Genomic DNA, 24,040 nt, shown 5'->3' with positions numbered 1-24,040 from the left:
GACGAGATCCATGGCAAAATATTTTTTCTTTATCAAGTAAATTCCAATTGCAATATTCCCCGTGAAATTGCATATGTCCTCAGCGACATCGCCTGTGACATAAGTGTCTCCTCTTAGTATGGTTGCGTCGTCACCTACAATTACGGACCACGCAGTAAGTATTCCGTATATGCTGTAGGATACGCACAGAAATGTTAATGCCACCGCTTCCAAACACGTATTTCGTTCAAAGGAGTTACACCTATCGGCAAAATCTGGTTTGTGGTCAATGCTAAGCATTCGCCTTCTCACTGGCATTACTGATATCAAGTTTTTATTCTTGGGCAGCCATTTTCCGCAAGGAAAGCCACCGAGAATTTTAAGCATTGTCAAACTGCTCTCCAGCAGTTTTTCGAGTCCACTCATGGCTATTGATTCCTTTTGACAGAGACTTCTTTACTACTAAGATAGGTAGACTTGCTAAGGTCGTAGATGTAGAATATTGTATGAGTAAGCGGCACAAGGGACTATCGATTGATATAACTTGTTTGCCAGCGAAGTAATGAAAGCAAACACATAATATTTGCTGTTTTCTGGTTAATAAAGCTAATGCGTTTGATATTAAAAATTCATAAGAACATGGAAGATATAAGGGAATAAATGCGTGAAGAATCCTGTGAACGACAAGGAATCCAAAAAGGTGCTACTACGTAAAAGTGGAAATTAAATCGATCCTTGGCTTTTGCACTTCTTTAAAAATAATCTAATGTTTTATTATAGTAAATCAACCCTTATTTGCTAACATTATTATTGCTGTTCTTGTTTCAGAACGGATATTACAATACTGTAGGATTCTTTGAAAAACAATTATATTTCATCAACCGTCAAGGAAAACCACGTGACCGTGTTCATGTGGTCACATGATATTCAAGTTTTTAATACAGACTTTTCTTCTTGTTGAGTTCTTCAAGTATTAGAATTAGACATCTTGCAAACATTATTCTATTTTACATATCATGTTAATCCTTGTCACGTTATTTTACCCAAATAACGTAAGAATACTGAATAAAGGCATTTATTTAGGCAACTTAAGAAAATCCTATTTATCCAGGATGTTATGCAAAGTTAAAGCAAGACAAAGAATTTAATAATACGGGAAAGGGGATATTATTATTATTATTATTATTATTATTATTATTATTATTATTATTATTATTATTATTATTATTACTTGCTAAGCTATAACCCTAGTTGGAAAAGCAGGATGCATTAAGCCCAGGGGCCCCAACAGGGAAAATAGCCCAGTGAGGAAAGGAAAAAAGGTAAAATAAAATGCTCTAAGAACAGCAACATCAAATTGATATTTCCTATATGAACTATCAAAACAAGAGGAAGAGAAATAAGATAGAATAGTGTGCCCGAGTGTACCCTCAAGCAAGAGAACTCTAACCCAAGACAGTGGAAGACAATAATACAGAAGCTATGGCACTATCCAAGACTAGAGAACAATGGTTTGATTTTGGAGTGTCCTTCTCCTAGAAGAGCTGCTTACCATAGCTAAAGAGTCTCTTCCACCCTTACCAAGAGCAAAGTGGCTAGTGAACAATTACAGTACAGTAGTTAACCCCTTGTGTGAAGAAGAATTGTTTATTAATCTCAGTGTTGTCAGGTGTATAAGGACAGAGGAGAATATGTAAAGAATATGCCAGACTATTCGGTGTTTGTGTAGGCAAAGACAAAATGAACAGTAACCAGAGAGAAGGATCCAATGTAGTACTGTCTGGCCAGTCAAAAGACCAAAAAGAGAGGTTTAAGAACTTGATAGTATGTGATTTACCTGAAAGTCATCAAGGCCATTAGTCTTGAATTGTGGGATTATTCAGATTTGATAGAGGAAACATATATAGAAAGTTAATGTTACCGCAACTCTGGTTGGAAAAATATCAAAGTAATTTCACGGCTATTTAAAAGACAATTAAAGTAGCCGAAACCAAAACAATGTATTTTCTTTTACTTTTTGCAAGTGAGAAGCAACTCAAGTAGACAATAATAAGAAAGACGGTACAGGTACACGTAGATCGAGGATATTAATATAATGTTTCCTTCCTCTATTCGAAATGTACCGAAGTTTCAGTAGTACTGCTCAATATGTTATTTAGGGACCCATTCATTTATTCGAATATGTTTGACTCATTGGGCTAGTCAATCTTCTCCTCTTAATAATGATAAAAATTCGAATACTGCTGCGATCACTTTGGCGGCTGGCTGATTTAGATTAGGCTTTCAAAAAGGTTAGTAATGTGGGTGAGAGAAGAATGAAGCTTGGTGTGGACCTTAGAATTCTATCCAACCAGCAAAACCATTATTATTTTGTATGGGACAGCATTTATATTCATTCTATGCGGGCTATAACTTGTCTGACAGCATTTAATTTTTCTTTCTCAATATAAGAAATGTTGGAAAAAGTGACGATTGTACTGTTAGTGTCTTTGATAAATGAATAGTTAGTTGAATGATTAAAGATCTCTAAATACACTAATGACGTTCCAATCGAAATATCTGTTCAGTTTAATTTCTGTAAAAGAAAATCACAGCACTTTTACAACCTTTGAATATTCTATGAACATTTTACCTCTGATTAACCTTAAAGAATTTATTGTGAATCAAATAGTATTCTGTTATTCCATTTGCAAATGTAAGCAGCTATAACGTTAGCCTACTAAATATGTTATTTAGACTCATCAAAACAGAAGTATAGTAGCATTCTAGCACATACTTATAAACAAGTATATGCTGAGAGCAAGCGGCGATGACTGAATCAAAGAATGACCGTAGATAATAACTGATTTTTTTTTTTTTTTTTTTTTTTTTTTTTTTTTTTTTTTTTTTTTTTTTTTTTTTTTTTTTTTTTTTAAATATCAAAGTAGAACAAACGTACCAAATTGAAGCGATGGCAATGAATCCGTCAAATACGCCTCATAGTGTACTTAGTTCCAAGATTTCAAGCTCTAAAACTTTTTTACTTAAACGGACAAAGAAAAACAATTTTGAAATCTGAGTGTACTTTCAAATTAAAAGTCATTCAAGACTAAAAGAGCAGCAGCTTTTATATTCAATCAATTAGTATCACACTTCAGATTTCATATATTAATATATTCCCAAATATGCCGTTCGTTCTCATGTCCCTTTGGCTGGAAACCTTTCCAAGAATTTTTTATTCGGGAATCAGACTACCATCAAATTTTGGGGGAAAAAAAATATTTTCAGTAACTCTTGAACCTTCTCCTAGGTATTTTTTCATATCTGAATTACCGTCTTAGTATAGATTACTCCTTTGAATACATATCTAAAATTTCCATGAAGTCTGATGGATAAGAATTCCCTGTATTCATCGGAAAATCAAATAAGACATGTGGGCTATTCCCAGTGAGTTATAGATTTTATTGGCGAGAATTTCATTTCTCTCGTAATTCTAGCATGGGATCATTAATTGAGGCAATGGATTCGTGGAAGATGCCTGATTTTCAGAAATTGATGATTAATGGCGTGCGAGAACTTCTTTTTAATGTATTTTTCGAACAAGAAATTTCTACCGAAAGTTTCAATACAAAATTGTAATACTTAATTATCAAGAATTTCTATCTCTTTAAATGAATGTAATAAGAAAGATAAAGAAAGAAAAATCTGCAAATAATATAGTATGTAGAAGTGTGAACAGACTGACACCATCCTTTTATATTCTTACAGACCAGAGTCAGATTTTCAGCATTGCCTTTCTTGTTCCTTTTCTTTTGAAAAAAATAATAAGAAACATATGACACATAGGAAACATATTTCAATTAACACAGCGCTTATCTATTTGATATTAATATTCTTTTTTATAGATTGGGGGTTACTTGAATTGTTTCATAATTTCATAAATTTGTCATTCCTACAGTTTTAAGCATCCTTAGCATCTTACATTGACTTTTATGACACTCCCCGACACCATATTACACAAGCAATGGTTCTGCTTTCTTCCTAAATATGTAAGTTAATATTTGTGAAATTGCGTTTTCATATCTCGAAAAAAATAACTAGTTTTCTTATTGGTTAATTTTGATCTTGAATATGAATAATCAAAGATATCGATTTTCTGCGAGTAGAAAAGAAATTAATGAACGTTGCTGAAGACCCTCGTATGTGACGCCGTGTAATTTCCAATCCATAAATCATTCCATCTAACACATCAATCATCACGATAAATGATTGGCAATGTTATATTACCACACGTCTATCTTATATATATCTGGCTTCAAAATAGATCTCTGTATAGTGTGTTTCGTTAAGTAAAGGTAGACGGACATTTAAACATCGTTGCTCATATTTTATTTAACTCAGATTCGATCTCGGACCAACTAGTTTGGTTCACCTTCTCCATTCTGTGCTATATTGGATCCTCCTCTCTGGTTACGGTTCATTTTCCCTTTGCCTACATACACACTGATTAGTCTGGCATATTCTTTACATATTCTCCTCTATCCTCATACACCTGACAACACAGATTACCAAACAATTCTTCATCACCCAAGGGGTTACTGCACTGTAATTGTTCAGTGCCACTTTCCTCTTGGTAAGGGTAGAAGAGACTCTTTAGCTATGGTAAGCAGCTCTTCTAGGAGAAGGACACTCCAAAATCAAACCACTGTTCTCTAGTCTTGGGTAGTGCCATAGCCTCTGTACCATGGCCTTTCACTGTCTTGGGTTAGAGTTCTCTTGCTTGAGGGTACACTCGAGCACACTCTCCTATCTTATTTCTCTTCCTCTTGTTTTGTTAAAGTTTTTATAGTTTATATAGGAGATATTTATTGTTGTTACTCTTCTTAGAATATTTTATTTTCCTTTTTTCCTTTCCGCACTGAGCTATTTTCCCTGTTGGAGCCCCTGGGCTTATAGCATACTGCTTTTCCAACTAGGGTTGTAGCTTAGTAAGTAATGATAATAATAATAATAATAACCACAAGAATTCGAGGTATTTCCTCGTCCGCAAAACATGCAATGATATGTGCATTGTATAAATATCTTAAATGAGAGATACAATAGTTTTCATCATTCATTTCCTTGGCCGTTGTCTCCAAGGACCTTACTTATCTATGGGGTATCGGCCCAGATACTTTTTATCGGCCCTTATCACACAAATATTCTTCTGATGATTTCTTCCCTTTGTCAGATTGCATACACTTATAAATACAGATTATGTTCAACATATAAATTATATATATATATATATATATAAGTATATATATATATATATATATATATATATATTTATATATATACATATATATGTATATATATATATATATATTTATATATATACATATATATCTATATATATGTATATATACACACATATATATGTATATATATATATATATATATATATATATATATGTGTGTGTGTGTGTGTGTGTGTGTGTGTACTGTATATATATGTAAGTATATTGTCTGTGAAAAAGAGGGATAAAGGTCATGATTATTGTGATATTTACTAGCAAATTTATTCATTTGTCTCAAGATATAATTAATTTTTCTTTCCTTGGTACTTTGAATGGGTTCCCAAGTAAAGTTCAGTGAAGCAGGAGTGTAAGAATTCCATGCAGCAAATATATGCCCATGTACTTAAGTAGACACACACATGTGTATATACAGTATATATATATATATATATATATATATATATATATATATATATATATATTTATATATATATATATGTGTGTGTGTGTGTGTGTCTGTATGTATATAGGTGTATATGTGCAGGTCTGTGCCTTTATCCCCATTAGAGAGGCTGACTTATGAGAGCAAGTCATTAAGGGTGAGGTCGCTGCTCCACGCTCTTTTTCTTCCTTCTTTAACTCTAGTCATTATACAAAGGTTTATATCTTGACAAGGAACTCCCGAATTAATTGATTCTGACCTTGAAGCTAAGTTTAACTCTAGCTTTCTGGAAGCCTCATGTGAATATGTAAGCGTTAGAAAACCAATACTATCTAAGGGTTAGTACTATGTATAAACAAAACATTTTTATCACACATAAAATGCATTTTGATATTTTATTCCTAGAGAGATCTAATATTTAGAAGCTATATTGCTTACCTTCTTCTGTATCATCACGGGTATGTTAGGTAGGACTAACATAGGCAGCAAGGCTGAAATGATGTAACCGCAGTTCAGGGCATTTTCGTACTTTGTCTTGACCCCTGTGGCGAAAAGGAAATAGGTGGTGAAGATGCTCGCCGCTACTGAAAAGGCAAGGATGACCACAACCGGAAATCCCATATAGTTATGTAACACCTTCTGAAATCGATGAGTTTCTAACAATAAATTCTTCGCTTCTCCAAGAGTAGAGTAAAACACCCTGCCGGGATCGTTAGCATTGGCCGTTTCTCCTTTCTCCTTGTTCTCGTGTTCAAAACACGGAATTGCTTTCGATGGATTCACCATCGATTTTTGATTGCCAGCTGTTTCTATGAATTCGTAGACTGAATTGTATGCGGCTTTTATCAGAGACATCGAAATGTAGTAGAAGCTCAGGGTGAAGCAGGTAAAGAGGAAATTGAAAAGCACTTCAAAAATTTCGTTTGCTTTCGAATAAGAAGCCAAGAATATCACTGAACAGATTTGGTCAGCGATCGATACAGTACTTGTAAAAGTGAAGAGTATGAAAAGTACCTTCATTTTGACATGACTTAAGGATTTCATGATTAGTCTTGACGGAAGTCTGCATGCCAGGCTGTGGAAACTCCGGACAACTTCCTTAGCAGAACATTTTTCCATCATCACGTAGATCTCGAGCAAAAGTAAAGCTGTTAGGTTGACAACGTCCTCTATTGAGTCAGCGATGAAGTAGGTGTTTCCCCTCGTCAATGAAGCTTTGTCTCGAAAGAACAAAGACCATAATGTGAGCGAAGTGAAAACTATATAGGAAAAGCACAGCAACGTCCTAGCTATGATTTCAAAATACTTGCTCCAAACGTCATTTGACTTGGAAAATTTTTCTCTTCCAGGTATTGTTGATCTGTGAATATTGTACACCTCCTTTTCAAAGCGACTGACTTGTAGTAAACTGTTTGCCTTAATATTTGCATTGCTGTATGGAAATCCTCCTAGGATTCTCAAAAGTACCAAGGACCTATCTAATTCCTTTCCCAGTTGTTTCATTCCTTTGCAAGACCTTGTTCAACACCTCTTTACTACAAAAGAACACAGTCATGAATGCGCCTTAGAAACAGTGCTGCACTTGTGGAGAAATATTGATCAAGTATAGGTAAACAGAGGAGCTCCGTCCTTATATAACCTCGAATACACCATGTAAGAATTACAAGAAAAAAAGAGACTGGCTTAAAAAATATACGTGAAATTCTATTTTCGGACTGAAACCAGGAAAGGAAAGGTAAATAAAATTTAAACATAGCAACTTTTTCCTCGATAAAATATTTCTTTACCTAATTACCTAAAAAATGTGGAATTATTTAATGATGCAAGAATTTATGTTTATGCATCATCTTCATTGAAATTACGTGCAAATTAATATATTTTTTTTTAAATTTCAAGGAAATATCTTAGCCATTTCTAATTTGGATACAAACGTTATAGTTGCTGGTACTCTGTATTTTGTATGATAGATCATAAAACATCTGGAAGGTTATAGGCGGGTAACTTCTATCATAAAACATATCAAATGTCTTTGACTTCATAAAATACTTTCAGCCCAAACATGGCATTGCCGATAACAGCCAATTCGCCTTATATAGATAAATTGATCTCTCTCTCTCTCTCTCTCTCTCTCTCTCTCTCTCTCTCTCTCTCTCTCTCTCTCTCTCTCTCTCTCTCTCATCCGGCTACCATCAATCCTACTCTGTGATGACAGGATCTTTACATATTTGATAGTGGAACAGTCTCTCCCTCCCAGTGGAGCACTTACGATGACCCCGGGGTGAGTGACTGAAAATAATTATTTGAGAGATAAGAAACAAATTTGGAAAGAAATGTAAATGGTAGAACTACCTCTCGGAGCATGAACGAGCACATTAATTAGAGCTCTTACTTTATCTGTTATTAAAAACCAGAAATTCCTCTCCGAACACTTCTACACCTAAATTAGGACTCACTAATATTATGTTGTCTCTTCAACTCAGAAGAATCAAAGGAGTCTGGCATCAAATCCGTTTAATCCTTATTCTGTTAAAAAGACTGATACCTCATCCCTGAATAAAAGGATACCTTATGAACAAGACCCCGCACAGTGACCCACGGCCAGCTTCATTTAAAAAAAAGCAATGTCAAACTCATCTGGATAAGACAGATATTTCAAGAGAGCTCGTTTTATTTCAAAATCTATGACTAACTGATTGATTAAGATCGCCATACCTCATTTGGCATAACGCAAGCTCTTACGCTTGGCCAACTTACAAGAGACATAGGTTTTAAAAGGGTCCTACATAGGTTCGGGATGACGGACAAGGATGATGCTAATGAGATGAGAACCAGTGCCATCGGTCATTGGAGAGAAAGGAGTCCGGAGCTGAAAAATCCATGGGGTCTAACAGCCACAGTTCAGTGCCCCCATACCCGTACATCTATCTTCTATAATTTTTCTTTTACATGCCGTCCTCAATGGCTGAGCGTCAGAGAGGGAATATTTGTTAAATTATACGAGTATACTTTGCTGTAGCAAACATCCAAAATTACGATAGTATCAATTTTTTTTTAATGCAAATATTCCCACTTCCATAATACACTTTTTTCTTTAAAGTAATTAACTAGGTTACATCTTCCTGTTTCAGTACACCAATGGAAAACACACATTTGATTATTATCATTCATGCCGAAAAATTATATCCATTTTTCATATTGTCTGCCATTCTTTTGTATATCAACTTTATTATAGTTAAATATATGGTGAAGGCTATGCCCATCGTGCTGCATCCGAAACGATGATGATAATGGTGGGGATGATGATGATGATGATGATGATGATAATGATGATGATGACAATATTGATTTTATACAACTATATTCACATCTTATATCAGAGCTCTATGATATTCTGTTAACAAAATGTGGTATCAGAACCATCAACCGCTCTAAGTGATGTTTATTTGCCTATCTTTCTGTCCTATGTTTTCTTCATTACTGAAATGATTAATAAAGTTAAGACTCTTAAGGAACTCTGTTTCACGTGTGCGTTGGAGACTATAATGATGATGATGATGATAATGACTTCATACAATTACATTCAGATTTATTGCAAAAGTCTGTGACTTTCAACCAACACTGTAAGGTATTTAAATAATGAACAAGCTAAGGCACAATGATGAAGATATCAAAGAAAAGCATTTAGCTTGCAGCTAATCAACAATATTTGGATAATTTTCACAACTGAAACGAGGTCGTTGTTAGTGAAACCATAACTACATCGAAATATTTTGTGAAATCATAAAACTTCTGAAAAAAAAATCATTATTTTATGTCATCAATAACACTTTGAATGTCAAAGAAATTACTCCTTTAGAATAGATCCTTACCGAATATACTCTTCGATATAAATCTTCTTTGCTTATTTTAGTTCCGTGGTATTCTTTATCTAAATCCACTTTGTCACAGGCGTTCCTAAGGTCCCACAATAGGCTAATTATTGGTCATTTCCAAACGTTAGCACACGCATTTCAAGAGTCATACATCGTAGCCAAAAGTTGATAGTATCTGGGCAATCAGTTCAGAAAAAGGGTGTGGCTAATAGGTGTAAGAAGGACTTTAATATCTTCTTGGAAGACTATATCATCAGTCCTAATATTAATTACGAGGGCGCATTAGCTCGTATAGGGTACTGTGACGGACCGAGAGAAGCTTGTGAACTCAAAGGCAGTGTGAAAGCAACTGAGTTAGTTTATTAAAGAACACTCTCCTTTATATACAAAATCTCAAAGCAACAAGAATTTTCATGTTCAAATATTGACATTGTTACAGAGGAGAAAAGCAGACATGATTTTTCAGGTTCTTTTTAGTGCGAGGGGAGAGCGAAGATACAAGCACAAAATGAACTATGTACGATCGTGTTACACACGGCTGGTACAGTACCTTAAAACCATCTGTATCCTGTCTTGTCTGTACTCGTCTGGTTAGCTGAGTTATATACATCGAATCTCTTAAATACTTTGGAGATCTAGTCCTGATATAATTATGCATTAGAGGAAACATCATAAATGCTATTTTATCTTTAATGGGTGGCTATCGAAGCTCAAACAATACATGGGTAATCATATTCTGAGGATTGATAACAGCAATCAAAACTGCATCCATGTTTATCATATTTCATAACTTTATAAGTTATATCTTTGATAAATTTTAATGTTACAGATAGGAGTTGCTCATAAGTTCCTTAACAGAATAGTAACAAAGATATTTTTTTACAGGAGCAATGTTTCTAAGATAATATCCGGCAACTCTTACTATATTATCTATTTGTGCATTGATAGACAATAGGCTACAAACCAATATCATGCCCAAGACACGGTTTTGCTGAATAGCTCAAAGGACCGTAAAGGGGCATAGAAAGCCTAAAGGAACGTAAAAGAGGTCAGTATACGTAGTTTGCTTATTAAGAAGTTTTCCAGGCAGTACCCATATAGCTATTTTTGTTCATGTGAAAGTAAAAAACATCCCTCGAAATAATGACCCACGGGGTTTGCGAGTGCACCCCGAGACGTACTGTACCACTTACTAATACATAGGAGCAGTGACGTAATTTTTTTTTTGAGCGCAGCGTGCCACGGCAGAGCAAAAACAATTATAAGTTTAAAAGAAAAAAAATCCCCGAAATAATGACCAACGGGGCTTGCAAGCGCAGCTCAACATACACCGCTTGGCAGAACATAGGAGCAGTGATGCAATGGCAAATTTTGCGAGCGCAATGAGCCACGGCTGAGCAAAATCCATTAGAACTATAGCCAAGATCGAGGCCCAATAACATTGTCAACTCATATTATCACCATCGCTGGAAACCGCCAATGTCCAGCGCAGGTGTACTACCGATCACTTTCTAATGAGTATTGACTATTAATGTACTAATTTTATCTCCCTTTACGTTCATTTGCGCTATTTATTTTCTTTACATTTTTCAGTCGGTATTATTTTACTGTATTACAGGGCAATGTAACCTAGGAAAAAAGACTACTTTTTTCTATAGAAAACATTCCGCTCTCTTCGAAAATAACACTCGTTCCCGTCGCAAATGAATAGTTTCAGAAATATATATATATATATATATATATATATATATATATATATATATATATATATCCTACGATAATGGGGGACCCCCAGTGGGAACTCGGGGTTTTGGGTGGGGAAAACATACTGGGGAAACTATATATAATTGTAAAACAAGCCTTTTCTTCTCTATGCATTACCTTCTTGGATGTATAATAAACACATCCTATCTATCATTTAAAAATGATTTATCGTGGGGTACGCTATCCTGACTTCTTTATTTCATCAGGAAATCAACGTGGAAAATAGAACTAGTTTTGTTATATTTCAACACAACCCGACACCTTCATTTGACAACTATACTGATAATTAACCTTTTAGTTATTTTTCGTTATCTTTTAGAAAGCTTATTCTATTTTAGAATTCATACTATGGATTACATAATCTAGTTGGTGCAAACACTGTGGCAAACATTTTTCCCTAAACTGTTAACGTATCAGAAATTGTAAAATTCTAACCATACTCCCTGGCCAGAAACATCGACCCCACATAGAGGTGGGAAAAGATGCAGACAAAGAAGTATGGTTAGAATTTTACAATTTCTCATACGTTAACAGTTTAGGAAAAATGTTTGCCACAGTGTTTGCACATACTAGATTATGCAATCCCTAGTAGTATGCATTTTAAAACAGAATAATGCTTCTGCAAGGTAACGAAAAATAATGAAAAAGTTATTTACCAGTATAGTAGTCAAATGAAGGTGTCGAGTTGTGTTGAAATATAACAAAACTAGTTCTATTTTCCACGTTGAGTTCCTGATGAGATAAAGAAGTCAAGATAGCGTAGCCCACCATAAAAAAAAATGTTGGAAAATGCTTATCATTTTGGTAGTGTCTGGAAGTATTTGTTGCGAATTTTAACTTGAAAATTATAAAAGTAAAAAGAATAGATTAGTGTGAACGATTTTTTATATTATAAATAAAGCGTATTATGTTTCCCGAGATTCCCGTAGTTTCAAGTTGTTTTAGTGCATATCAAGGCTACTTATAAAGTTGGTTTTCCTTCGTGGAAAACATCGGAAAAACTGGACTCTCTCTCTCTCTCTCTCTCTCTCTCTCTCTCTCTCTCTCTCTCTCTCTCTCTCTCTCTCTCTCTCTCATAGTCATTACTAAGTGGGAACAAAATCCACATGCCGAACGTTCTGAGCATATTATAATTGTTTATTTATGTTAACTATGGGATATATTTTAATTTTATTTTACCAGCCATCCTACCTCTCAATGGCAATGGAATTATCGGAAATTTAGTTAATTTTGTGTTATTGTTACCACATCTGACCCTTTATATAAATGTTATACTTGTCTTTTATTTATTTATTTATTTATTTATTATTATTATTATTATTATTATTATTATTATTTGCTAAGCTGCAGCCCTAGTTGGAAAAGCAGGATGCTATAAGCCCAGGGGCCCCAAGAGGGAAAATAGCTCAGTGAGGAAAGGAAACAAGGAAAAATAAAATATTTTAAGAACAGTGACAACATCAAGATAAATATTTCCCATATAAACTATAAAAACTTTAACAAAACAAGTGGAAGAAATAAGATAGAATTGTGTGTCCGAGTGTACCCTCAAGCAAGAGAACTCCAACCATTCATGAGCGACCTTTAAACCTTTAATTGCCTCCGGGAGTATCTTCAAATTTTACCCATTTTCAAATTGGGTCCCTGTTTCGATTCGAACATATTCAACATTTCAAATATTTTTTGTATGGTAATATTGAAAAATAAAAACCGATATATCAAAATAAAAGTTTAGTTTCTATTGTAGAATGAAAGTAGATGAAAAGATAAATAAATTAACACGAAACACAAAAATAGATAACTGAAAACCAGTGATTAAGATGAAGACTTAGCGAACAGTAGCACATTTCGTGACCATTCTAAGGTCAAGTTGACACCAAGGACTCTGTAAGAGTCCCAGTCACTGAACACGACAGAACAATCACAGTAGTCTTATAAGGAGAGGTATTGAAACCAGGGCTACTGCTGTCACTGCTGATTCTGCTGACACAACAAGAAATACTGGTCTGAGTGGTAATTTCCCTGACTGGTGATCTCCAGACTGGGGTTCGAGTATCGCTCAAACTCGTTCGTTTCTTTGGTCGCTACAATCTCACCATCCTTGTGAGCTAAGGGTGGGGGGGGGGAGCTTATAGGTCTGTCTGCTATGTCATTAGCAGCCATTGCCTGGCCCTCATAGGCCCTAGCTTGGAGGGGGAGGAGGGGCCTTGGGCGCTTATCATATTATGTATATATGGTCAGTCTCTAGGGCATTGACCTGCATGATGGGGCAACGTCTGTGACTGACTTTTCTCTCTTGAGTTAGATTATGGGATTTGGGGCCGGGGAGACCAATTAGTTTGGTGAGTAATTTTTATTTTCCCTTTTTGTTCAAGTTCTTTTTTGTTCTCGTCTATTTCGAGATATTGCAATATCCTCTTGCAAATTACTGCATAATTTTCATGCTTGAAAGAGATGGAGAATGTGTGCACAAAAAAAAATTTGTTTTTGAAGGAGATGATGAATATGCTCCATCAAACTTATTTTAAGTTTGTGTTTTATGTAATAAAATTTGAGAAAAATTGTGAAGGAAATATGAGTGTGTTTAGACTGAAAATAATCCACAGGAAATTCTCTCATGAGATGGAAAAAATATAAGGATATATTGAAAAAAAGGCAGCGAATTTAGCAGTTGCTGAATGGCGCCGTTTTCCATATACTTTATCAGTGGATATTATTTCCTTAGATTTTTTAAAAAAATTCTATTCAGCAGTAAGGTTTCAAATTTTGTTGATATGGGGAAATAAAACCAATATATTGGGTTAATAGAAACTGGATTACCCTTTTTTCGGTGTATATATATATATATATATATATATATATATATATATATATATATATATATATATATATATATAGGGTAAAAGAATCAATGAATTCATTTTGAAAACTGAATCTCATTCCAACATCTGTCAAATGTCTCTAGATACAGACAGAAAAGGCATTTAAAGGTTTAAAGGTCACTCATGATGACAGAGGAAAGAGACAGTGACATTGCCCTATCAAGCAGGACAATGCCCTAGAGAGTGACTATATATATGCATATAATCAGCGCCCAAGCCCGCTCTCCACCCAAAGCTAGGACCAAGGAGGGTCAGGCAATGGCTGCTGATGACTCAGCACATAGACTTTAGGCCTCACCCCCCCAAATCCCCCATCCTTAGCTCACAAGGATGGTGAGGTTACAGCGACCAAAGAAACTAGCGAGCTTGAGCGGGATTCAAACCGCAGTCTGGCGTTCAGCAGCCAGGGAATCTTATTCCATCTGTCAAATGTTTTCAGAAACTGGACAAGTTTCCCAACTTCCAATTTAAAATTATGAAATACGGACTATCACAGAGACCATTCTAAGCACTATAGGTTTGCTTGCTGTGAGCGATCAGGTGAAAATCTCCCACCATCACCAATCTGCAGATAATTATGAACTTTAGATTCATTTTATGTATGAGGTTCTACAAAAATTATAATTGAATATTTTAAAAATATATTCTATATAAAACTAAAAATTGGAAATTTAAACTATTACAAATTTAAAAAATCCTTAGATTAAGAAGAGGATAATTGTTAATTATTTACTTATTTATCTATCTATCTATCTATCTATCTATCTATATATATATATATATATATATATATATATATATATATATATATATATGTATACAAACTCAGACATAAACAGGCACATACACCACCACAGAGATTATCCATATTGCTTTCATCTTGAAGGGAGTGTATTACTAGAATCCCATTGAATGTTAAGTGTTGGCCTTTAAATAGCGATGCTTACAGCTTCAGCTATCATGAGCTGGCCATAGTTCCTCTCCTTCTGAACAACGTGTGTTCCTTCAAATCATTCTGTATGAGAGGGTTTCTGGTTGTGGATATCAATATAATGTTCGTTTATTGACCCCCGATTTCTGCGGGGTTGCGTACATCTTCAGAGTCTCGTGATTCACATATTTCCTCTGGGTAAACCAACACTATATTGATATCCACGACCAGAAACCCTCTCATACAGAATGATTTGAAGGAACACACGTTGTTCAGAAGGAGAGGAACTATGGCCAGCTCATAATAGATGGAGCTGTAAACATCACCATTTGAAGGCCAACACTTATTTCCTCTGGGTAAACCAACACTATATTGATATCCACGACCAGAAACCCTCTCATACAGAATGATTTGAAGGAACACACGTTGTTCAGAAGGAGAGGAACTATGGCCAGCTCATAATAGATGGAGCTGTAAACATCACCATTTGAAGGCCAACACTTATTTCCTCTGGGTAAACCAACACTATATTGATATCCACGACCAGAAACCCTCTCATACAGAATGATTTGAAGGAACACACGTTGTTCAGAAGGAGAGGAACTATGGCCAGCTCATAATAGATGGAGCTGTAAACATCGCCATTTGAAGGCCAACACTTAACCATCAATGGGATTCTAATTATACGCTTCCTTCTACCAGAAAGCCATGTGTGTGTGAATATGTCATATATATATATATATATATATATATATATATATATATATATATATATATATATATATATATTTATATATATAAATATATAAAAATTAATCAATTCATACATACCACTACCAAAGTGACATACATAAGGGTTTCGCTCTGGCCAAAGAACTCATCAGGTGGGTTTTGCACACATCCATTATTGCAGGCTTGGTTCCCACGACCCTTTCTTCCTTCCCTCTTTTTTTTATTTCCTTTTCATCTCAATTCATAATTCGTCAGTACTTCATAAATGTATTATGATAATTCATGACTTATATTAAGTCGGAAGAATAAGGGAAGCAATTTGAAACCAACTTCAGTTTTCTGGGCATTGAACTTACAGGTTTTTCCGCCGCGCCAGAGGTTGCCCTTCCTACTGAAATAGCTTTCGGCCAACTCCCCTCACTACAGCTAGCCTATTAGGGGTCAGTCATGACTTATATTTGAGTCGGAAGAATAAGGGAAGCAATTTGAAACCTACTTCAGTTTTCTGGGCATTGAACTTACGGGTTTTTCCGCCGCGTCAGAGGTTGCCCTTCCTACTGAAATAGCTTTTGGCCAACTTCCCTCACTACAGCTAGCCTATTAGGGGTCAGTCATGACTTGTATTTGAGTTGGATTACTTAGAGAAGCAATTTGAAACCTACTTCAGTTTTCTGGGCATTGAACTTACGGGTTTTTCCGCCGCGCCAGAGGTTGCCCTTCCTACTGAAATAACTTTCGGCCAACTTCCCTCACTACAGCTACCTTATTAGGGGTCAGTCATGACTTTTATTTGAGTTGGATTACTTAGAGAAGCAATTTGAAACCGACTTCAGTTTTCTGGGAATTGAACTTACAGGTTTTTCCGCTGCGCCAGAGGTTGCCCTTCCTACTGAAATAGCTTTCGGCACACTTCCCTCACTACAGCTAGCTTATTAGGGGTCAGTCATGATTTGTATTTGAGTTGGATTACTTAGAGAAGCAATTTGACACCTACTTCAGTTTTCTGGGCATTGAACTTACGGGTTTTTCCGCCACGCCAGAGGTTGCCCTTCCTACTGAAATAGCTTTCGGCCAACTTCCCTCACTACAGCTAGCCTATTAGGGGTCAGTCATGACTTATATTTGAGTCGGAAGAATAAGGGAAGCAATTTGAAACCCACTTCAGTTTTCTGGGCATTGAACTTACGGGTTTTTCCGCCGCGCCAGAGGTTGCCCTTCCTACTGAAATAGCTTTCGGCCAACTTCCCTCACTACAGCTAGCCTATTAGGGGTCAGTCATGACTTATATTTGAGTCGGAAGAATAAGAGAAGCAATTTGAAACCTACTTCAGTTTTCTGGGCATTGAACTTGCGGGTTTTTCCGCCACGCCAGAGGTTGCCCTTCCTAGTGAAATAGCTTTCAGCCAACTTCCCTCACTACAGCTAGCCTATTAGGGGTCAGTCATGGCTTATATTTGAGTCGGAAGAATAAGAGAAGCAATTTGAAACCTACTTCAGTTTTCTGGGAATTGAACTTACGGGTTTTTCCGCCGCGCCAGAGGTTGCCCTTCCTACTGAAATAGCTTTCGGCCAACGTCCCTCACTACAGCTAGCCTATTAGGGGTCAGTCATGACATATTTGAGTCGGAAGAATAAGGGAAGCAATTTGAAACCTGCTTCAGTTTTCTGGGCATTGAACTTACGGGTTTTTCCGCCGCGCCAAGGGTTGCCCTTCCTACTGAAATAGCTATCGGCCAACTTCCCTCACTACAGCTAGCCTATTACGGGTCAGTCATGACTTATATTTGAGTCGGAAGAATAAGAGAAGCAATTTGAAACCTACTTCAGTTTTCTGGGCATTGAACTTACGGGTTTTTTTCGCCGCGCCAGAGGTTGCCCTTCCTACTGAAATATCTTTCGGCCAACTTCCCTCACTACAGCTAGCTTATTAGGGGTCAGTCATGACTTGTATTTGAGTTGGATTACTTAGAGAAGCAATTTGAAACCTACTTCAGTTTTCTGGGCATTGAACTTACGGGTTTTTCCGCCACGCCAGAGGTTGCCCTTCCTACTGAAATAGCTTTCGGCCAACTTCCCTCACTCCAGCTAGCCTATTAGTAGTCAGTCATGACTAATGACATTTGAAATTCAGTGGTGAAGCCAAGGGCCATTGTTTTGCCAGGCGGTGAAGCCAAGCGTCATAGTTAGGCCGGGCGTTGAAGCCAAGCAACATTGTTGTGCTGGGCGGTAAAGCCAAGGTGAAGCCAAGCGTCATATTTAGGCCGGGCGGTGAAGCCAAGCAACATTGTTGTGCTGGGCGGTAAAGCCAAGCAGGCCAGGTGGTGAAGCCAAGCGCCATTGTAAGGTGGGCGGTGAAGCCAAGCCGGCCAGCCGGTGAAGCCAAGCGCCATTGTAAGCCGGGCGGTGAAGCCAAGCGGGCCAGACGGTGAAGCCAAGTGCCATTATAAGCTGGGCACTGAAGCCAAACAGGCCAGGCGTTGAAACCAAGTGCCATTGTTGGGCCGGGCGGTGAAGCCAAGCAGGCCAGGTGGTGAAGCCAAGCTCCATTGTTGAGCTGGGCGGTAAAGCCAAGCGGACCAGGAGGTGAAGCCAACCGCCATTGTAAGCCGGGCGGTGAAGCCAAGCGGGCCAGGCGGTGAAGCCAAGCGGGCCAGGCGGTGAAACCAGGCACCATTGTAAGCTGGGCACTGAAGCCAAGCAGGCCAGGCAGTGAAGCCAAGCGCCATTGTTTGGCCGGGCGGTGAAGCCAAGCGGGCCAGGCGGTGAAGCCAAGTGCCATTGTTTTGCCGGGCGGTGAAGCCAAGTGCCCTTGTAGGCCAGGCGTTGAAGCCAAGCGTGCCAGGTGGTGAAGCCAAGCACCATTGTTTTGCCGGGCATTGAAGCCAAGCGGGCCAGGCGGTGAAACCAAGCGCCATTGTAAGCCGGGCACTGAAGCCAAGCGGGCCAGGCTGTGAAGCCAAACGCCATTTTTGGGTTGGGCTGTGAAGCCAAGCGCCATTGTAGGCCAGGCGGTGAAGCCAAGCCGTTCAGATGGTGAAGCCAAGCGCCATTGTAGGCCAGGCAGTGAAGCCAAGCGCCATTGTAGGCCAGGCGGTGAAGCCAAGCGCCATTGTTGGGCCGGGGGTGAAGCCAAGTGTCATGTTTGGGCCGGGCGGTTAAGCCAAGTGGTCCGTGCGGTGAAGCCAAGCGGTCCAGGCAGTGAAGCCAAGCGCCATTGTAGGCCAGGCAGTGAAGCCAAGCGTCATTTTCCCCACCCAAACAGGACGCGCTCATTCATCATTATCAGAGGTTCTTCACCTGCATAGCCAGTCCTTAAGCCTGAAAAATAAACCTTAAGCCTAAAAAAAAAAAAAGAAAAAAAATCAATTTAGCAATCCGAAGCGCTATTGTTGGGCCAGGCGGCGAAGCCAAGCGGGCCAGGCGATGTAGCCAAGCACCATTGTTGTGCTGGGCGATGAAGTGAAGCGGGCCAGGCAATGAAGCCAAGCGCCATTGTTTTGCCAGGCGATGAAGCCAAGCGGGCCAGGCTGTTAAGCCAAGCGCCATTGTTTTGCCGGGCGATGAAGCCAAGCGGGCCAGGCAATGAAGCCAAGCACCATTGTTGTGCCGGGTGATGAAGCCAAGCAGGCCAGGCGGTGAAGCCAAGCGCCATTGTTGTGCCGGGCGATGAAGCCAGGCGGTGAAGCCAAGCGCCATTGTTGTGCCGGGCGATGAAGCCAAGCGCCATTGTTGTGCCGGGCGATGAAGCCAAGCGGGCCAGGCGGTGAAGCCAAGCACCATTGTTGTGCCGGGCGATGAAGCCAAGCGGGCCAGGCGGTGAAGCCAAGCGACAGTGTTGTGCCGGGCGATGAAGCCAAGCGGGCCAGGCGGTGAAGCCAAGGGCCATTGTTGTGCCGGGCGATGAAGCCAAGCGGGCCAGGCGGTGAAGCCAAGCGCCATTGTTGTGCCGGGCGATGAAGCCAAGCGGGCCAGGCAATGAAGCCAAGTGCCATTGTTGCGCCATTGTTTTGCCAGGCGATGAAGCCAAGCGGGCCAGGCTGTTAAGCCAAGCGCCATTGTTTTGCCGGGCGATGAAGCCAAGCGGGCCAGGCGGTGAAGCCAAGCACCATTGTTGTGCCGGGCAATGAAGCCAAGCAGGCCAGGCGGTGAAGCCAAGCGCCATTGTTGTGCCGGGGCGATGAAGCCAGGCGGTGAAGCCAAGCGCCATTGTTGTGCCGGGGCGATGAAGCCAGGCGGTGAAGCCAAGCGCCATTGTTGTGCCGGGCGATGAAGCCAAGCGGGCCAGGCGGTGAAGCCAAGCGCCATTGTTGTGCCGGGCGATGAAGCCAAGCGGGCCAGGCGGTGAAGCCAAGCGACAGTGTTGTGCCGGGTGATGAAGCCAAGCGGGCCAGGCGGTGAAGCCAAGGGCCATTGTTGTGCCGGGCGATGAAGCCAAGCGGGCCAGGCGGTGAAGCCAAGCGCCATTGTTGTGCCGGGCGATGAAGCCAAGCGGGCCAGGCAATGAAGCCAAGTGCCATTGTTGTGCTGGGCGATAAAGCCAAGCGCCATTATTGTGTCGGGCCAGGTGGTGAAGCCAAGCGCCATTGTTGTGCCGGGCCAGGCGGTGAAGCCAAGCGCCATTGTTGTGCCGGGCGATGAAGCCAAGCGGGCCAGGCAATGAAGCCATGCGCCATTGTTGTGCCTGGCGATGAAGCCAAGCGGGCCAGGCAATGAAGCCAAGCACCATTGTTGTGACGGGCGATGAAGCCAAGCGCCATTGTTGTGCCGGGCGATGAAGCCACACGGGCCAGGCGGTGAAGCCAAGGGCCATTGTTGTGCCAGGCGATGAAGTCAAGGGCCATTGTTGTGCCGGGCGGTGAAGCCACGCGGGCCAGGCGGTGAAGCCAAGGGCCATTGTTGTGCCGGGCGATGAAGCCAAGCGGGCCAGGCAATGAAGCAAAGTGCCATTGTTGTGCCCGGCGATAAAGCCAAGCGCCATTGTTGTGTCGGGCCAGGCGGTGAAGCCAAGCGCCATTGTTGGGCCGGGCATTGAAGCCAAGCAGGCCAGGTGGTAAAGCCAAGTGCCATTGTTGGGCCGGGCAGTGAAGCCAAGCGGGCCAGGTGGTGAAGCCAAGCGCCATTTTGCTCAGGCGGTGAAGCCAAGTGCCATCTTAGGCCAGGCGGTGAAGCCAAGTGCCATTGTAGGCCGGGCGGTGAAGCCAAGCGTCATTTTACCCACTCAAACAAGACACGCTCATTCATCATTATAACCTGCATAGCCAGTCCTTATGCCTAAAAAAGAACCCTAAACCTAAGAAAAAAACCTTAAGCCTGAAAAAAAAACCTTAAGCCTAAAAAAAACGTTAAGCCTAAAAAAAAACCTTAAGCCTATAACAAAACCTTAAGCCTAAAAAAAACCTTAAACCTAAGAAAAAAAACCTTAAGCCTAAAAACCAACCTTTAGCCTAAAAACAAACCTTAAGCCTAAAAAAAAAAAACCTTAAGCCTAAAAAAATGAATAATTTTGTGAGGGCATCAGCTCACTAATTGTAAGGACCAAAACTTACTCTGCTCATCCCAGTTTTTCAACCTTCATCAGCAGCCATTTGATATCGGAACACCTTTCCAGACTGACCTGCTCCGAAGAGGCGCAGCTTCCTTCATTAGCTGATTATCTTGGTCCAACCTGTAAGGACAAGACTGCCTACTAAAAGAAGCCTAGCTCGTTCCCTCTGCAGAGCCGGTCTTCTAGATTATTTCCCCAGAACCACCCGAAGGTTGATATCCGAAAGAATAGATCTAGATATCCGACCATTTGTACACTTGACAAACGGCTTGTACTCGTCCATCAAGGTACAGAGGATACTAGAATCAGCGGGGTTTCTTCCCTCAGTAGGCCATTGTCCTCCAGGTTATTCCAAGAGTTGTAATTCAAGCTGGATAGTTAAGCCTTGCATCCTCCAAGCTGGTCAGTCCTTCAAAGTATCCTCCCTCTAGCTGTCTGTCAATCAGTCAGTCCATAGATCCCGGTGGGGGGGGGGATCTCCTTCCTGTGGATGTGGTATCTCGAACTTGTCCTGATTGAATTGAGCACAATTATCTGAAGATTTAGTCCTGGCAAAACTCGGCTGAATCTCCTTTCCCTCACAAAATAAACTGAAATTAAACTTTTTTTCTTTCTTTCTTTTTTTGGGGGTTTTTCATTTTTAGATTTTTCTTATTTTTTTTCATTTTTAATTTTTTTTGTTTTTTTATTCTTTATTTATTTATTTTTTTTTTTCATTTTTTTTTTATCCATTTGCTGATCGAAGTATTTAAGTACCAGTGAGACTCCTCAGAAGCCATTCGATATGATCAGCTGCTAATTGAACCTGCTTAATGGTACCACTGATGGTGATTAAATTACTATATTCGTGCTTTCGTGGCATATCTATTAAGCTGACTCCACTCTGCCGGGTGATTTCCATCAGCGTCCTTCCTTCCACTCCATATATGGCTCTGTGGAACTTCCTCGGGACATTCAAGTCGACAGCCACGTACCCGTTGAGGCCACAGTCCCTGTGGTGGTGGCTCTAACCTTTTCACCTTGGAAGGTGATGTGACTACTTTTTGGCTTCTCGGGTTCCAGGTCAAACATGATAGGTTTTCTAGTAGTTTTTGCAATCTTTTCTTCCTTTTGCTTCTCCTCCTCCTCCTTCTCCTCCTCCTCCTCCTCCTTCTCCTCCTCCTCCTCGTCCCTGGAAGTTTCTTTTTCGAGCTTCTGCTCTTCTTGGCGGTTGTTGGTTTCAGGGAGAGCACCTTTTGAGGCTAGTAGCCAGCCAAGCACCTGACCCACACCAGATTCCCCTGCAACTTTCTCCTTCTCAGCCTTACGTCCGTTGGGATCCTGGTCCTGTGCCTCGACTACTTTTTCCTCACTTTTATTGTCTCTAACATCCTTTTGGACAATTGCCTTCTGACCATCCTTAATATCCATCTCGGTCGAGATTTCTAAACTTGTCCTGTTAAGTCTCACTTTCCTCATTCCAGGTCTGTTTTCTTTCTTCTTATCTCTCCCTTCAAGTTCCTCCTTGAGTGAAAGGATGATCTCATTTGCCGCAAGCAGCTCGTCCTTCAAACTAACATTTTTTTCAGACTTGAGTTTTTCCAGTTCCTCCCTCAATTGAATATTTTGTTGCTCAAAGTCACTCAATTTATTCAAATTTTCTTTCTTTAGAGTTTCTAACTCTTGTAAAAGGCATTTGTAGCGGCCATTTCTGATAAGATCATTTATCCTTGCCTAGTCGAGGCTCTTTTGGAGTTCAGGTCTCTGTTCTGAAATCTGCTCAATTACTTCCATCTTCTTTTCAACGAACTTTTCCAGTTTCCTTTTGTTATGACGAACTTTTTCTAATTTCTGAGTCAGTTTAATATTTGATTTGTCTTTTTCCATTAATTTATTTTTACATTGTTCAAGGACAACTTTTTTATTGCAGAGTTCCTGTTTTAGATGTTCGTTTGTTCGTTCCAGGTCGTCATTCTTGGATGCCAAATTTTCCATCTCGATTTTCTTATCGATTTGAAGAGTTCCAATAATTTTAGAGAGATGTTGATTCTCTGCTCTCAGCTCTTCATTCTCTGCTAAGAATTTCGATTCTACTTCCTTTCTGGAGCTGATCTCTGCAAACGCTGCTTCCAGTTCCTTTTCCAGGGAACTGATGCGTTCCTCCAATGGCTTTTGAACATTCTCATTCTCCTTCTTCTCCACCTCTTCTCTTTTCTGTTCCTTTTCCTCTGGGGGTCCTCCTTTCACCTTCTCCTCCATCCCGCCCTCAGAGTTGAAGGGGTCCTTAGACCTTTTCCAAGAGGTCATCCTATACATTAAGGATACTTCCTCTTGTGGTTCCGTGAAAACCACACCGCAAACTGTTTTAACTTGAAGATGACCAGTATTAAACTGGGACATCTTGTTTGTTTCTCCTTGCTGCATGTTTAGAATTCCTAGAAAACTCTTATTCATTTTGATTTGCTTTGAAAAATCTATATGATAGATAACTACATTCTTCTTCTTTTTTCAGGTATAATATTAAAAACGTAAATTTTCCCTCAAACGATTCCCGGAGACCCTTTGGATCGGGAATCTTTTTGGAGACACCGGAAAGACAAGAATGATTCTTGAAGACTCTGGAGACAATTTCGTTGGCTCCGAGAGAAACCCTGAG

General features: G+C 39.6%; 1 protein-coding gene across 1 annotated transcript; it reads right to left on the bottom strand.

The window, feature by feature from the left end:
* Nucleotides 1–22,359: 22,359 nt before the first annotated feature.
* Nucleotides 22,360–23,838, bottom strand: LOC137643247 (uncharacterized). Its single transcript, XM_068376088.1, has 2 exons — nt 23,507–23,838; nt 22,360–23,095 (listed from the first exon to the last, which is right to left on the bottom strand). Exons 1-2 carry the CDS (start codon nt 23,836–23,838, stop codon nt 22,360–22,362), a joined length of 1,068 nt encoding a protein of 355 aa, XP_068232189.1.
* Nucleotides 23,839–24,040: the final 202 nt, after the last annotated feature.

The sequence above is a fragment of the Palaemon carinicauda genome, chromosome 6, assembly GCF_036898095.1.
Source record: "Palaemon carinicauda isolate YSFRI2023 chromosome 6, ASM3689809v2, whole genome shotgun sequence".
NCBI lineage: Eukaryota > Metazoa > Arthropoda > Malacostraca > Decapoda > Palaemonidae > Palaemon > Palaemon carinicauda.
The sequence above is the reverse complement of the archived record's forward strand: the minus strand, read 5'-3'. Positions and strand labels throughout refer to the sequence as shown.